A 16077-nucleotide genomic window follows, 5' to 3' on the forward strand; every position below is an offset into this window, starting at 1 on the left:
GATATGTTTTCTGCTCCTAATTAAAATCCACACTGTTATTGATCGTGTTGATTTTTATGTGCTGGAATTTGCATAATCTATTAAAGATGAAGGATTCATGAATAGTTGAGGTTTGTCTTCCAAGGTTGCGGTCGCAATCATGTCCTCCGTTGACCTGAATACTCGAAGCGGAAGCTGCGGTTTGCTTGGGAAGCGGCGTCTCACCCCGCATATTATACGGCACTCTGTGTATTAAGCGGAGCAATCCATTCAAAGAATTTTGTGAAATGGACGGAAAATACTAAAACGCGGCGTTTTCACGGTACAAAATGTTGTTTGCGGCGTCTTGTTGCTGTTGCGCAAAAGCCGAATTTGCCTTTATTTTCCAGTTTGGAGGTTTGCCTGACAGCGATCACACTGCGGTTGAAACCAGCTGTTAGCCTAACGTCGCTAGCTCCAGCTAGGCCGATCACCCGCGACTCTTAAAAGATTCGTACCGGTGGCAATCGGACGGCGATACTGTTGGCGACGAGCGAGGGCGGCGGAGTGAAGTGAATCTCCATCCTTTGTCCTCGAAAATATGACGTCCAACGATGCGCGGACAACAACCGTGTTCTAACAAGAACTGGATTCTTCGTCAAAGTTGTGGGACGCGACATGATCTTGACACAAACTTGTCTCAGTACGAGTTGTGGCTTAATTTTCCGCATGATTTCTGACCATATTTTCATGAGGACACATTGATCAGTGACCGAATCGGTCAGTAGGCTAATCCTTGAATTCGACACTTAGCAAACATGATCTTCCAGCCGAAAAACGAACTGCCCACTTCTTGGGTTGCGCAAATCAACATTTGATTTGTGGTTGTAAATCAGCAAAGCAGAGTCGAATGTTTACTGATCCCTAACAAAGTAAAATTGAAATTTGGGGGAGAGGCTGGACTGGACAATTACAGTCTTGTGGATTTCAAATCCTGTCCAAATTGAGTCATAAATATTCTTGTAAATGAAGCAAGAGTAATCTAAAAAAAACCGTTGACCTGATTTATTGTCTGATGATCAGATTTGACCAACTTTACACCACTGTGGACTGATTAATGTTGCTATCACCCCCGACAACAGCACTTTGACCTTTGAATACGCTTAACCTGATGTGAAATGATGAATCGGAAGTTTTGTTCTCTTGCCCGACGAGGCAGGATTCCGAGCCTTCGTTCCCCTGCGAGATCGCTTGCAGGCTTTTACAGTATATCGACTGACTGCGATGCCCTCACATGTGGGGAAAGGAGAGCAACACTCAACAATTCAGTTTTCGTTTCGTGAATGCCGGGAAGACAGATCTTCTGAACTGTGACAATGTAAGCACCAAATCTACCAAAAAAGATAGAGGATACTTTTTTTCACGTGCTCCTTCTATTTAGCAGATTTATTTTATTTGTTTGTCCTACCGAGAGGGAAAACATTCCCGAGTACCTAGAGTACAACGCACGCAAACGTCCTCCGGCGTCAAAACGTGGAAAAGCCAGAAAGTGTTTTGTTCTCCAAAAGTTCCTTGGAGTCCGTTTAAGGATGAAATGCTCACTTGAGAGAAGGCTCTTGCGGGGCAATGTGCGAACGCATCACTCAAGAGGGCTGCTGGAGGTTCTTAACAGTCCATTTCTACGGTTGACGAGGTCCGCGGACGCGGCCGACGGTTGGGCGGCCGAGACAGATGCGAGAGAACTCTATAGCATATCTGTGGGTCTCACAGCGATACGTTTGTTGGGGAGATGGGTCCCAAAGGACCCCGAGTTTATCTTCCATCTCCATCATCAGGCCGCGCGATTTGACAGGCTCCCTTTACTCCGGGGCTCGGCCTCGTCTCCGGGACAATAAGCAACACCGTGTCTGATTAGTTTCAGAGTTCACTGATCTCGAACGGAGCGCCGGTATCGCTAAGTTGTTTGACAACGGCTTGCCGGGGTGTTGAGAAAACACAAGCCCCGCAGTTGTACGTAGCGATGTTTGAGATAGCGGAGAAGCCGTGCTTGGCAACCTTGATCAAAGTTTGGATTCAAGCTGGATGTCGATTCTGTAACGGAGCTGCAATTTCAATATTTCAGGGAGGCTGCGGCGTCAAGAACGGTGGGGTGATGATCATCAAGCTCAAGGTGAATGCGCCCATCAGTTCTGACGAGAGAGCCGTAATGGCTAACGCGATCTGTTAAGCGCACAGATCTTTGAAATGTGACCAATTTGAAAGCGCTAAAGAGGCGACATAATTAGACGGAGGCAGGAGAGTGCATTATTTGCAATAATCCTCAAAGCAGACTGCGCTTTCTTAGGCAGCAAATGTGACAGAGCCAATTAAACGGAGGGCTGGCTCGCTTGCTAGCATATACCGGATCCGCTTCTGCCACGTATTCATGTCAACCACGCCGTCATGATTGAATCACGTGGACACGCACACAAAAAAGGAGGTTGTTTCTTATCTACACTGAAAGCATCTATCTTTAAAAAAAAAATAAAAAATGCTCTTTCAGTGTACTCAATGAAATCACTTGGATTGGTTACTTCATTTGGGCTAACGTAGCGCGTGATTCCGGAACGAGTCCCCACAACCAATCACATCTCAGCAGCGTAGAAACAACCCTGCCTTGTGTTATTTCAACTTGAATCCAATCCATTACGCATCAAGTCGACCGGATTCCACGCGAATTTCAACTTGTCCACCTTACGTACATGAAGTCATCGCTAACCAAAAGTTAGCTTGAATTGTCCACGTGCAGAATTCACAGCGCTGTTCCAGCTGCACAAAAAGAGGAGGAATGTGATTTGGAAAGCCCACTGTGGTATTTTATGGGAAAGCAGTCATTGCCCGATTCTCTGGCATTCGGTTGCTAGTGCTGACGGGGCGCTATTACCCCCCCGACCCCCCCACCCCACCCCCTTCCATAGAGCAGCCCTTATCTTAATGAGGAATCGCAACACACAGTCTTGTTGTAAAACAACAATGATGTGGGGAAGCAGCTAATGAGCCTATCATGGTGTCGGGGAAAGAGCCATCCCTCCCCCGCAGGCCCCAACCAACAGAAGAGGCTCTGCGGCAGACGCGCAAAGAGTCGACACAGAGCGTACATTGATTGCATAGGTTGGAGAGGGATCGTCGGTGGGAATGAAAGACGCGGCGAGGCTCATCAGCTAAATGAGATCAAAGCGCGGCCTTCGGAGCTGCCTGAGAGCCAACGGTCGCCTTATTTGGTGGGAGAAACCAGCCGTGAGATGATGCCGTTTGACCACCCAAAAATAAATCTGTAAAAAATACCTTTTGGGAAATGGGTTTGGTCTTTTAGTTGGATTGTTCGGGTGCAGTGTGTTGTTGCAGCGTTTCGCCCCGGTGTATGTTTCTGCTTAACTGGAAGAATTAGTGCTGGAATGGAGGAACCACGAAGACTAACATACCGTATGTCACACCTAAATCGACGTATGTACAAAAAAAAAAAAAAAAAAAGTTTACTTGTTGCATAAGCCGCTTTAGAGTGCCTCATTGTAAGGTGGAAGCGCGAGGGTACAAACAAAAATCCGATGTGCCGGCCATATATTTTTGCGGCTCAATCCTGATGTTACGTGAAGGCGTAAAATGCGAACTTAAAAGAATCACTGGGCGAGTACAGTTATTTTGTAGCTAACCTTTCAATGAATTGCAATTGTATTCTCCATCCATCCATTTTCTAAACTGCTTACCTACACGAGGGTCACGGGCGGGCTGGAGCCTATCCCGGCTGTCATCGGGCAGTAGGCGGGGGACACCCTGAACTGCTCGCCAGCCAAACGCAGAGCGCAATTGTATGATTTGAATGTATACTTACAGATCGACTTCAGCGGTGTATTTTAATGTCGGTCATTCTGGTGTTATACTTGAATCGCTCAGTATTTTATTTTTTTTAGGTGGTGTTTGGTGTAGAAAGTTTGACGATGATAGACAAAGTGGCAACTGGTTTTCCATATCATGGATTTGATTGACAGCTAACAGTTGAGTAGGGCGTGGTTTCAGTGCATTCAGCGGAGTCAATGGCTTTCCCGATTTTGAAGCCGTCTGGGGTTTTTTCCTCATTCCAATTTGGCAGGGATGTTAACAACGCTTCACGAGACATTTATTTTCACTTGACATGGACTTTAAGAACCATTTTTTTGGGGGGGGGGGGACAGTGGTTTCAGAAAGCTATGCAGATGTTCCTAATAAAGTGTCCCATGTGCGTCTGTGTGACGTTGTCCACGTCACATCAGGAAAATGGTACTCCCCCCGCACCCCTCCAGGTCTTTTCCACCCAGCCGAGCCTCACCCATCACATCCACCTTCCGAGCCCCATCAGGCGTCCTTTGTTCCGCCCCCCCCACCAACTCCTGTTGGGAACTCGTCCCTAGCTGACATGTTGTCCCAGCAGTCGAGCCCCTGTGTAGATGCTTCCACTCGCAGCTCCACTGCCCGTGGCCCTCGCCGCAGCCGCAATGCCAGCTAGCAATTTATAGCAGGTACAGCTTTAAGGCCCTATATAACCCAATCCAATTTGCATTCTATTATAATAACTAACCCATTAATTTTAGATTTATCTGTCTCTGCCAAGGAGTAGCATGCAAAAAAAAAAAAAAAAAAGAAATCCCTGCTTTTTTTTTTTTACTTTTGTTTATACAGAAGCTTCCCGCTCATTAACACTAACTACCCTCTCCCCCAGTTTCACCCTGCTTTTCTCCTGCTATGACCTCTCGCTTGTCTCTGGACTTAACAATGGGCCTCCTGGACCTTCTTGCCTCGTGACGGGCCTAACGTCTGAGGGGGGCGACAGGAGGCCAAATTGGGGAGCAGGTCGGGGAGGGGGAAGCCGTCGCAGAGGCATCGGGCTCGATGCTAGGCCTTGTTTTGGACCTGTGGCTCCGTGTCCTGTGTGCCCCCTTCATCAAGCCAGACCTGGTGCTGTCACATTTAATTAGAGGGCTGAATGTGGAGGAGAGATCAGAGAGTGCTCTCGGTGGCCTGCTGTCAGTTTTAAAGCCGCTTACAACGCTGGCTTATTAACGTCCTTGATGAGAAAACGTCATCATTTTGGAAAGGCTCGCTCTCGAAAGTCACGTGGATGAGGCCCTGGGATGCAGTGACGCTGACGTGGCCAATGCATGGTCTCAATATACGGCGAATCACGGGGCATTTTACTTTTGGGAGGGGGTGGCGGGTGGAGGGGCAACCCTCCATTCTGGAGAATGCTTATGAATGTTGTTTTCCAGAATTGGAGGGGGCGGGGGGTGGCCAAAGCATTTATAAAGTGCGTCAGTTATACACGGATTTTCAATGTTCAAGGGCCGGCCCAGTCCTTGTCCTCCGCAAAGAGAGCTACGCTGGGGATATGCAAAGCTATTTTCAAACGTACTCTTTAAAGCCACGCAAAAATGTTTTTAAAATCTGTGCAAGACAAGCCACGATACGGTTTACCGTATTCCACCCACAGTTGCGATTTACAAATTGACCATTTTTAAATTGTCCGCAACGTTAGAATATAATCCAGCATTATATATTCTATTGCGGGGCGGCCCGGTGGGCCAGTGGTTAGCGCGTCGACCTCACAGTGCAGGGTTCAATTCCAGCTCCGGCCTCCCTGTGTGGAGTTTGCATGTTCTCCCCGGGCCTACGTGGGTTTCCTCCGGGTCCTCCGGTTTCCTCCCACATTCCCAAAACATACATGGCAGGCTGATTGAACACTCTAAATTGTCCCTAGGTGTGAGTGTGAGCGTGGATGGTTGTGCCCCGCGACCCTTGTGAGAGTAAAGCGGATCCGAAAATGGATGGATGGATACTCTATTGCTAGCATGTAGCGGGAGAATACAATGACGTAAAGCAGAACGAGACTTTTGTTCATTTCTCTCTTCAATTCATGAATCCAAAGCGTCATGGCGAAACATCTCCTTCTGTGTGTCCTCAAGGTCGAGACATGGCGAGCACCACCTTACCGGGCTACCCGCCTCACGTCCCTCCAACGGGGCAAGGCAGCTACCCCACCTCGACACTCGCCGGAATGGTTCCAGGTGGGTGACACGTCATTCATTGTAAGGGACTGAATGTGCATCCTTGTCTCCCCCCACCAAAAAAAAAGACGTGCATGAAACGATTCTAACACGCTCACTAATGTGAAACCAGAGCCCGGGGTTGAAGCGAGCTTGTTATAGCCGTGTTAGATTGCGGTTTGCGTCCGCGGACGAGGACATTAGATGAACTCAATAGGCGATCACCACAATCAGTGGCCATGAGATAGGACAGTTCCTCTCAGTTACACTCCAGCTCCCAGCGCTCATTACCCTCGCCGTGTCCACACGGCACGCTCTCGCCAGCCCTGTCGATAAACAGCGCGTTCGCTCTTCTCTTCGCCTCCCCGGACACCCGGGGCTGCGGAGCGTATCTCTTTCCCCTCTACTTAACCTGCAGTTCAGGTTCATAGCAAACAGTTAAGGGTCAAAACACAGAGGCGTGGAGGGCCTGTAAATATTTAAATCACTATCTCTCTCCGGGATGAGCTCTGGTTACACGACAAACATGGACGGATGCGGCACACAACAGATAGGCGGCATGGAACAACTCAAAAGACGGCTCGCTTGATTTACTCGCGACGGCGTTCACGTCATCGAAGTCGACGAGCTAAAGAGCTAAAAGGGAAGCAGAACAGCCAAAGAGAATCAAGGTTTTGGCGGAGCAACAAATCCAAGAAGGAAACCAAATTTTCCACCAGTTCAGTTTGGCGCAGTTTCCATTGGGGAGGACACGGCGAAGTATCTGACAGGAAGTGGCACATTTTTTCATATCCCTCCATCGGGGTAGCGGTTGCAGCGGTTGGCTTTGATCCGCATTTTATGCCTTTCAGACTGGAATCAATTTTTTTTTTTTTTGTAGCCTATCACTGGGGTGCCAATTGCACTTGTAGCTTTCTGTACATATTTGATTGTTTTTCCGCTGAAAATGACAACAAAGTATCTGAAACAAACCGGCACAATTGTTAGTAGCCCTTCACTGAAGTGTCAGTTGCAGTTGATACGCTGCACTCCACTGCTGTCCACTGATTGGCCGGTGAGGGAATTATCCTTCCTTCAAGTTGCAAAGGATTAAATTTATGAGCGTCGGAAAGGCAAACGGCACAACCATGACCTTGCCGGTAACAGAATTCTGAGCAGGGATTCCGTATTTGCGAAATCAACTGTGCTGCCCCGATGGAAATGTGTCCAACTCAGAGTAGCCTCTAGAATGAGAGTCTTAACCCTTTCAGGGACAGCGGATACTACAGTGGACAGTGACTTTGATTGACTGATAAAGAACGTGTGAATCTCGCTATCCATCCATCCAACCGTTTTCTGATCTAATACACACACAAATACAAAATGAAAACATTCTCAAGGAGCATGGCCGAAATGAATTGAAAGAATCTCTGCATGGTCAGCTACTTTGGTTATCGTTTGAGTGATGTTTGTTTCTGCTGATGCGTTGTTCTATAGGAGGGGACTTTTCTGGAAACCCTTACTCTCATCCACAATACACTACTTACAACGAAGCATGGCGGTTCAGCAATCCAGCATTACTAAGTAAGTGAGTCTTGTACGTGGAGTGCGTACCAAACCGTCCAACATATATTGAGCGATACATTTCGTCTGGATACGACGGTGTTTTCCAACGACTCGTTCTTCTGTTAACTTTCAGGTTCCCCTTATTATTATAGTGCCGCATCCCGTGGCTCCGCGCCTCCCACTGCTGCCGCTGCCTACGACCGCCACTAGTTACCATGGAGACCAGCTCAAACTGCAGGGCCACGGCTTTGGCCTCCATATCGTCCCCGTCTGAGAAAACACTGAGGTCAAAAGGGAATTTGTGAGAAGGGGGATCCGAAAGGAAAAGCCACCAGGTCACGCGGGCGAGAGGAAGGATCGTCAAGGTGGATGCCAATGCGTCAGCGTCACACACTTCGGGGCATAAGAGTCACCGCAACCATCACGCCGTCACTGTCCCACAGCCCTGAACATTTACAGATTGACTTTGAAGAGATTATATAAACATATATATTGTGAAATATATCAATTGAAGACGTGTGAGGATTCCATGCGGAAACAAACATGACGTGGCTTTTGATTTTCGCCTCTCTGTTGCTGTTGTTCCTTTACTCGTGCACTCCTCACGATTCTTTTTACATCGCCGACGGCAGTATTTTTCTGCTCTCAAAGACCCTGCAAAATGAATTCAGCAGTTTGGCTCAAATTATACCGTACACATTTGGAGACAATAACTGAAAACTTGTAGTACTGGATTTGGTGATGTAGCGGTCACTGTCACTATTTCAGTTTCCTTGATTTTTCTTTCTTTTTTTGCCCCCACTGACGTGCTCTGGCGTCCAGCATGAGTACTGCCTCCGACATTATATAAGAACCTGAACACATTTGTTTGTATTAGTGTTTACTCGTCACGATTGAGAGTTACTTAATTGCTATCATGAGTTAGCTTCTTTGTGAGTTAGCTAGCTAACTCACAAAGAAGCTAGCTTAGTTAGCTAGCTAACTAACAAAGAAGCTAATCCATGATAGTAAATAAGTAACTAACTGCCAGATAGCTAAGATAGCAGCCACAATTTACCGAACTGCTCGATGTTCTTATTTAAATTCCCAAATGAGGAGGTGAAGCTGCAAATGAGCCAACTGCTCGTCTCTCGGCTAGCTCGCGAGCTAATTGGTAGCTAGCGCCTCTCACCAACCATGGTGTGGAAAGTTCTGGTGGGATACATTTGATTATGATTTTTTGTTTGTTTTGTTTTGTTTTTTTAAATGCTTGGCAGTTTTTTTAAATCATTCAGATTTAGCAGGGTTGTTGACAACACTTCTTTGTGATATGTCAAATTTAGAAGACTTTTATTTTTACTTTCCAGGGACTTTAATGGTAAAAAGAATTGTGTCGAGAGGCCCCCGATTGACGTGAATGATCATTGGCTCCGTGTGGTAGGAATGCCCTGACTCTGGTGCTTCTGCTACGTGATCCAAAGCATTTCCTCTTTGCTGACCCCGCAAAAAAATGGCAGCATCTTCTACGGATGTGGCAAACAATCAAATGTAAATTGTTTTCCAAAAAAATAAACTTGTCGACTCGGAATTTTAAATTTGTTAAATTATTTTTTTTCCTGTCACAAATTGTCATGTTAAAAAAAAAAAAAACTAACAAAAAAAACCCCACAAAGATTTTGAGCGCAGTTGTCACGTTTTGCAAATATTCCAGTTATGCTCATGGACATCACTTGCTCCTTTTTTGCACAATAACTTAGTTGGTTTATTTTCCAAATTCTCTCATTCAGAAATGATTTTTTTTTTTCCTTAACAAGACCGACGTGGTGTGCGTAGACATCAGTAGAAGTCAGTCAGCGGACTTTTTAAGCCATAGCTCCTTGGCTACGTAAGAAAAAAAACATCCTATTCAGCTATTTAGTCATACCGCTAGATGCCTACAGTTGAGCATACCAACTGTAAATTAGCTTCAACATATGCCTTATAATCTTATTTGTTCAACGCCATGCCACTGGAGTACGTTCAAGACATTCACACCACTGTCATTTTGCCTCACGTTTCACTCTCGCTGTGGACTGAAAGAAAATACCGGTTCCTTCTTTTTTTTATTTTAACTATTTTGTGAATGTACTTTTCACTACATTTGCCAAAGACTTAGTTTGATATTTAATATTTTATTTACAGTGTATGTGTGCATAAATGAAGCAGTATTATCTTCAATAAACGTAATGCCGCTAACAACGCGACGAGCGAGGCGAAATCCGGCGACTCTTCTGTCCCCCGCTGCTTTGTAGAATGATTTGTGAATATTGTGAAGACAATTCCTCTTTGTATATAACAGTCACGCGTCGCGGCATCACACGACCGAACCGGCTCCCCTTGTAGATAAGCAGACCGATGCATTTTACATGTGTGTCTTAATTGTCACGTTGTGCTGTAGAGGAAGGCGCAACCGCTGTGTAAAACCCCCGGGGCTATGTGCCGTTTGTAGCAGGCTAACATCGCAAAAACGTAGACTGTCCTTTGTCATTTGCTGTCCCTGATAACGCCATGACGATGTTTTATGTCACTATGCAACAAGTTCAATGGCTTTCCGTATCATCTTCTGTTGTCGGGCCTCGGACTAACGCTTCTAAGGCGGAAATGGAGAGCGACGCCCGAGTCCGTTTCTTTCATCGGGGATTAGTCGGTGGCAAAAAAAAAAAAATTAATAAAATAAAAAACAATTTAAAAAATCTACACTACTGCTGTCCCGTTGGCCACTTATAGATGTTGTGATCATTGGGTTCATCCAATTTATGGTCAGCTCTCAATGTATAGACACAATTCATCTCATTCCTTCCTACGAGTAAACCCATTGACTGTACATCCTCTGGTACCACGATGATGTCAGAGAAACCGAGTGCTCCGATAGGGAGCCGCGCCGGCTTATTTCTATCTCCGTGCGGCTGGATATGTCTGAAAAGAAGTGAGGGCAGAGTGCACACCGCCATCATTTAGACGGGAATCTTAGCGGTGCTAAGTGGAGCACCTCTGAGGGAATGGCTCTGTTGTAAAGATGATACAGGAGATGTGTCACGGACATTAAAAAAAAAAAAAATTTAAAAAAAAAGGATTTCTGAGGAGAAAATCTATATGGAAAGCCCTGTGGCCTCAATCATTGCTCTGTTTCACTTCTGTTCCAATTCCTTTTGTGCACATGAGAAATAAATTCTTTTATATGTCACTCGCCGACTCCTGCGTCTCCTTGCGATAAGCCTCAAGAGGACCAAGGATTCCGATTGCAGGGATTCCGGGTGAGGCCGCTGCTGCAGCTGTATCGGCGTTTTTTGATTTTTTTTGTTTTTTTTTTCCAGATGTGAGGAAATGACTCTCGCGTGGAGTTAGAAAAGGCGACAGAAGTGGAAAATATTTGAAAACATCGGTTCCAAACATTGCCAGCCATTAGAGCTTATTTCAAGAGCGGCAGAAGATTGTGTTTGGTTGACCCGTTGTTATTTCGCAAAAGCACGTTGTTCTTTTAATGAAGGGTTATCATAGCCGTTATTGTTTTTTTTCAAGGCCACGGAGTTGTCAAATTTGGTTGACTTTAGCTCTCTCTCTATTAAATTTTTTTTTTTTCAAAGCTCACGTTATTGGCAAAGGTTGGGGAAAAAAAAAAGTAACAAGCCTATTTCGACAAAGTAAGGGGTAGAAGGTACAGAAATCCGAATAGATGGACGCATGGAGTAAAACTACGAAGTCATCAGAAAAATATAGTAAATACTCGCAAAAAGTACAACAACAAAAATAAATGACGTATTTTGTTTCTTCCCACCAAGGGTGCCAGTAAAATGGTCGGATAAAATTAAATAAATAAATACTTTATTCAGAGGCAATATAAAAAAAAATAATAATAATTTAAAAAGTTTTACAGCATCTTATTTGATTTTTAAACTAAAAATATTCAAATAATGATCAGTTGCAGCCCGAATATAGAAACAGCATCAAAGAGAATTCAAAGAAATAAAAATGGTTTTATAATGTGGAACGCACGCGCACACGCACACACAGACACACACACACACACACACACACACACACACACACACACACACACAGGAGTATTTATGTGTTGATGTGTGCATTTAAGGGGCGTGGCCTAGTGTGTGACATCAGAAGCTCTGACCCCATCTCAGGTTGGCTGCATGATTAGTTCAGTGTTAGCATCTGTTAGCATGTGTTTTCATTTGCACGTTTGACTGGAAACGCCTCAGCAAACAGGCGCGGTCATTTTTTTTTCTCTCTCTTGACTCGAGTGGTGGCATATTCAAAGCTCACCCAGAACGTAAATTTAAAAAAATAAATCAATGAATAAAATACAGAATAAAATCTTGTCTGTAAGTACATCCAAGTCAACGGGCACTTTTTTTTTTTTTTTTTTTTGCATCGGACAGTGACGATAACACATTCATGCGTTGATTTCATTGTGTTGAAGGGGGCTCAATTTTTATTTCAATTCCTCCACTTCCTCTGCCTATTGTTTATTTCATGGATCCCCCGCGAAGCATCAAAAGTTGCAGTTTCTGTCAGCCTCGAACCGCGTTTGTCATTCAGGCCTTGTTAAAAGACAGCTACGCCCACAAAGAGAAACACACAAACGCACACTCACGCTCCCTTCTCCTCCCAGCTGAGAATTCCCAGCGGTAAAATTATTCCATTTAGACGGGAACTTTTTGTCACTACCCTGTCTAAATTGGCATATCTGGCTCTCTGGTAGAAACCAATAAACTGTGAACCCCGGATGCATCTGTCAGTCAAGCTCATCTTTACTTTGGCGGGCCAGATGACAACAACGGCACAGCCGGCAGAAATCGGGGCGCACTGATTGGCTCTCATCAGTTAGGCATTACGGAAAGCACCTGTCATCCTCGGGGCTTCTCAAACCCGATCACGGAGGCCCTTGCCAGAGGGGCCGGTGGGACTCGCATAAGATTTACTCAAACGCTTCACCCTCATTGTCAACTTGGCTCCCGGAGATCCGACAGCTAGGCCTCTCTTTGCCGTGATTCACGTCTGTCCTCACTGGTCATACAGACGCCGGAACGAGACCGTCCAAAAGGGATCTCAGATGGACAGTATGGAAATGCCTTGTATTGTAAAATCCGCTGGACCGACATGAATGTAATACGCAAACAGTGGATGATTCATGAGATACGCTTGGACAGTCGGTCGAGATAAGCTTTTAGAGTTCAATGTTTTTTCTCAGTCTGCAAAGTGTGTGTGTGTGTATGTATGTGTGTGGGGGGGGGGGCGTGGGGGGTGTTATAATTCAAAGACAGTACATTTTAATGAGGAATGATGAATTTTCCTGACAAAAACCACATTGTTGGTTTCCAGGTTCCACCATCGAGATTGCGCAATGTTACCACACGGGTCATTCGCGAGACTTTTTTTTTTTTAAACAATAATAATTTATTGTGAAATTTGCAACTTCTATGCAATCATAAAATCGTACGAATCATGAGGTCATATATTTTTAAACTAATGATTTAAGACAGATTTAACCCTCTCGGGGGCAGCGGTTACTACAGCGGACAGCTTACGTTATCAGGTTACAGGGTGCATCGAAGTTTTCATGCCGATTAAGGCCTTGTTTTTAGAATCGCCTTTTCAAGACTAAGGATCCGCTGAAACTCGCACGACCTAAAACGGCTATTAATATACCTTCCTGAGTTACTTATGTGTGAAGCTCTTCTTCGTTTATGATGAATGTGTATCATACTGCCCCCTGGTGGCCAAGGTGCGCAGAGCAGAAAGAAACACGCAATGCCAATAGGAATCAAAGCATGAATTTATGCTGCACAAACTGTTTCCTTCATTGGATTTGATTTTACATATTGTTTTTTAATTGTTCATATGGATATTTTTTTTTTCAAGTCAACAATACAATTTTCGCTGGCGTTTTTGCGGGGCGGAAAGCATTGTTTAACAGCATTTTCCATTCATTGCGAGTCATTGTTTCCTCGCGCTTCCCAGCAGCCTCAATGACTATACAACACAGGAATGCCAATTAATGCAATGATTAAACCAAAACTATCACGACGAGTGGGTAAGAATTTTTGTGGAATCAGCGCAATGGAAGTAAATATCCAGGGCAAGCATTGAGGTTGTCTTTTTTTTTTTTTTTTTTTTTAGGGACCAGCGGCAGTGGCCGTGGCGGGTGCGTGGTGACGTCCCGTCATCCGTCTGCATGGGAGCCTGTCGTTGGCCTCATCATGTGGCTGTCATAGTTGACGCCGGCGAGGGGGAGAGGCTAACTCCGCTGTGTCAATCAATGAGCCCTCATTAGAAGCGGCTTTAATTAGTGGCGGCGGTATTGTTGCAAAAGATGCCTTCGTTAGCTCTGTTAATCCCCAAATGGATTGGTCGGGGAAGAGGCGACAGAGGAGTGTTGCAGTACAATGAAGTGTGTGAGTCAGTGTGTGTCGCTTGTTGAAACGAAAGCAGATTTGCTTGTTTCCGTCAAGCGAATACTTTTTAACGAGAGCCAATACAAGAGCTGCATCGAAGAAGAAAAAAAAATCAGCTTTTGAAAAGACAAGAATTCCAAAGTTTTGAGAGGTTCTATTGTAAGAATATAGAATGGATTACATTTTAATTGTTTAATTAGCAAAGGGAAAAGTTAAAATGGTGGAAAGGATGTGATACGTAAACGTAAACATTTTTTTGTACTCTTTTTAAATGTCTTTTGATGAATGTGTTGTTCCGTATTCTGTATGTCACGCATACAGTAAATTTGACAATAAAGTTTATCCAATCCAATACAATTTCTTCGGTTTTGAAAAATATATAATTTTTTTTTTTTTTTTTTTGTGTCGTGGAGATATGACTTTTGTAACATTTGTATCCGAAATGACTGTTCCCATTTGAAGCGAATGGAAAGGCTACAATTCAAATCCAGAGATTTAAAACCTCCAGTCATTGTTAAAAATGCAGCGAACATAAAGATTGTTCGATCGCAAGTTAGGGTCACATTATCGTGTATTTCGACTTTTGTTGGTTGCTATGTCAATTTATATAAATCATTTGTGAAGTGACGTGAGGGGAGAGGAGCTCCAGGTTATTTTCAGGAAGCTAGCTACCGCGACGCGCTAGCTAAAAACACGCACTAGTTTTGCTAAGTTAGGAGGACATCGTCTACTAACCACATATTTTCATCATCTTTGACCACAATTTTAACAATTGAGCTGCCGTAAAATGAAAATAGAGCATCTTAAAATCGACATTTGTAACCAATCGTTCCATGTTTTGTGAATGACTCAAAGCTAATCTGCGCAACATATACTGATTTCGGTTCTCAGTAAGTGAGGTGTGGTCGTCGGTGTGAATGGTTGTTCGTCTCTCTATGTCCCCTGTGAGTGGCAGTTCAGGAGAAGCGGTTTGAAACATGGATGGAACCATAAAAGATTTCTGTTGACATAAATATAAATCATCATGCCAAAATAAGATTTCCATGCAGTACAGTTCCGGAGCTCCAGTCCAGGCTGATGATCCCGTTCCTGACAGGATGATTATTATGGGGTTATTTTCACTGTCGGCGGGCGAGACCATGCAGGCGACAAGAACATGACTTTGTGATGTTTGTAATGAGTGAGCATTGATTGATTCAACACAGCCTGAAGAGATTTTTTTTTTGAATTTTTTTTCCCCGGCCATGTTCAAGCTCAAAGGACATTCTGTGCTCTGTGTGTGTGTGTGTGTGTGTGTGTGTGTGTGTGTGTGTGTGTGTGTGCGCCCCCACTACAGCAGCATATATCGCAATTAGAATGATGAGGAGTCGGCGGGGTTGCACGGTGGGCAGACATGCAGTTGGTTTGTTTCCCAATCCGGCCCCTCGTCTGCCAACTATGTGCGATTATACCGGCTCCCATTCCTATTGGATCAGTCAGCGGTGCGGCGCAATTTCCCTTCAGGAGCTAAATTATCGTTTTGAATGGCCATTGTGCAACACATTGTGTAATTAAGTACTAAATATGCCTCGCTACCTGATTATATCGGGCTACAAAAGTGCTGCTGGGTGAGAGATTGGGTTTCATGTGAGCAATAAGCTCCGTAGAGGGGATGCGAGGTTGAAGAGGAAGCGTGGAAGAGAATCACAAAAGACTCAAATTTATCAGATAGGAGCCATGCTGGCCATTGTATGATTTTATTTGTATTTTCGTTTTTTCGTCCACACTTTTGGAACACTTTTTACCGGGTGGGGGGGGGGCGCAGTTTACTTACTTTCATCTGCTTGCAAAATGAATACATGTTTGCCTGTATGAAGAACTTTTCAGAAATGGAAAAAAAAAAGGGGGGGGAGGGGAAGGTAGATTTTTGTTGGACTGTTTTGGGTAAAACTGCAACAAGAGCATCCAGGCCTGCACAGGCTGAAGAGGGGATGAGGCCACAATCATCAAGCCCCACCACCCCATACTAGTTCCCCTTACCGCATTACCCCCGCTCCCCCACCCCCACCCACACGCACGCACACACACACGCGCACACACTTTCCCCAACGCCT

At 44.8% G+C, this 16077-nt stretch overlaps 1 protein-coding gene and 1 long non-coding RNA gene across 3 annotated transcripts in view; one reads left to right on the plus strand and one right to left on the minus strand.

Annotated features, from left to right (window-relative positions):
• Positions 1-8288, plus strand: part of pax2a (paired box 2a) — a 36269-nt gene extending 27981 nt beyond the window's left edge. For both annotated transcript variants that reach the window (XM_019859849.1, XM_019859850.1), the window contains exons 9-11: positions 5931-6032; positions 7488-7574; positions 7690-8288. In XM_019859849.1, the coding sequence (XP_019715408.1) occupies positions 5931-6032; positions 7488-7574; positions 7690-7766 (266 nt within the window). In that variant the 3' untranslated portion in view covers positions 7767-8288. The remainder of the gene's footprint in view (positions 1-5930; positions 6033-7487; positions 7575-7689) is intronic.
• Positions 1-16077, minus strand: part of LOC109509919 (uncharacterized) — a 96960-nt gene that overhangs the window by 26348 nt on the left and 54535 nt on the right. The gene's annotated exons all lie outside the window — the stretch shown is intronic.

Source organism: Hippocampus comes, unplaced genomic scaffold (assembly GCF_001891065.2).
Source record: "Hippocampus comes isolate QL1 unplaced genomic scaffold, H_comes_QL1_v1.1 scaffold64, whole genome shotgun sequence".
Taxonomy (NCBI): Eukaryota; Metazoa; Chordata; class Actinopteri; order Syngnathiformes; family Syngnathidae; genus Hippocampus; species Hippocampus comes.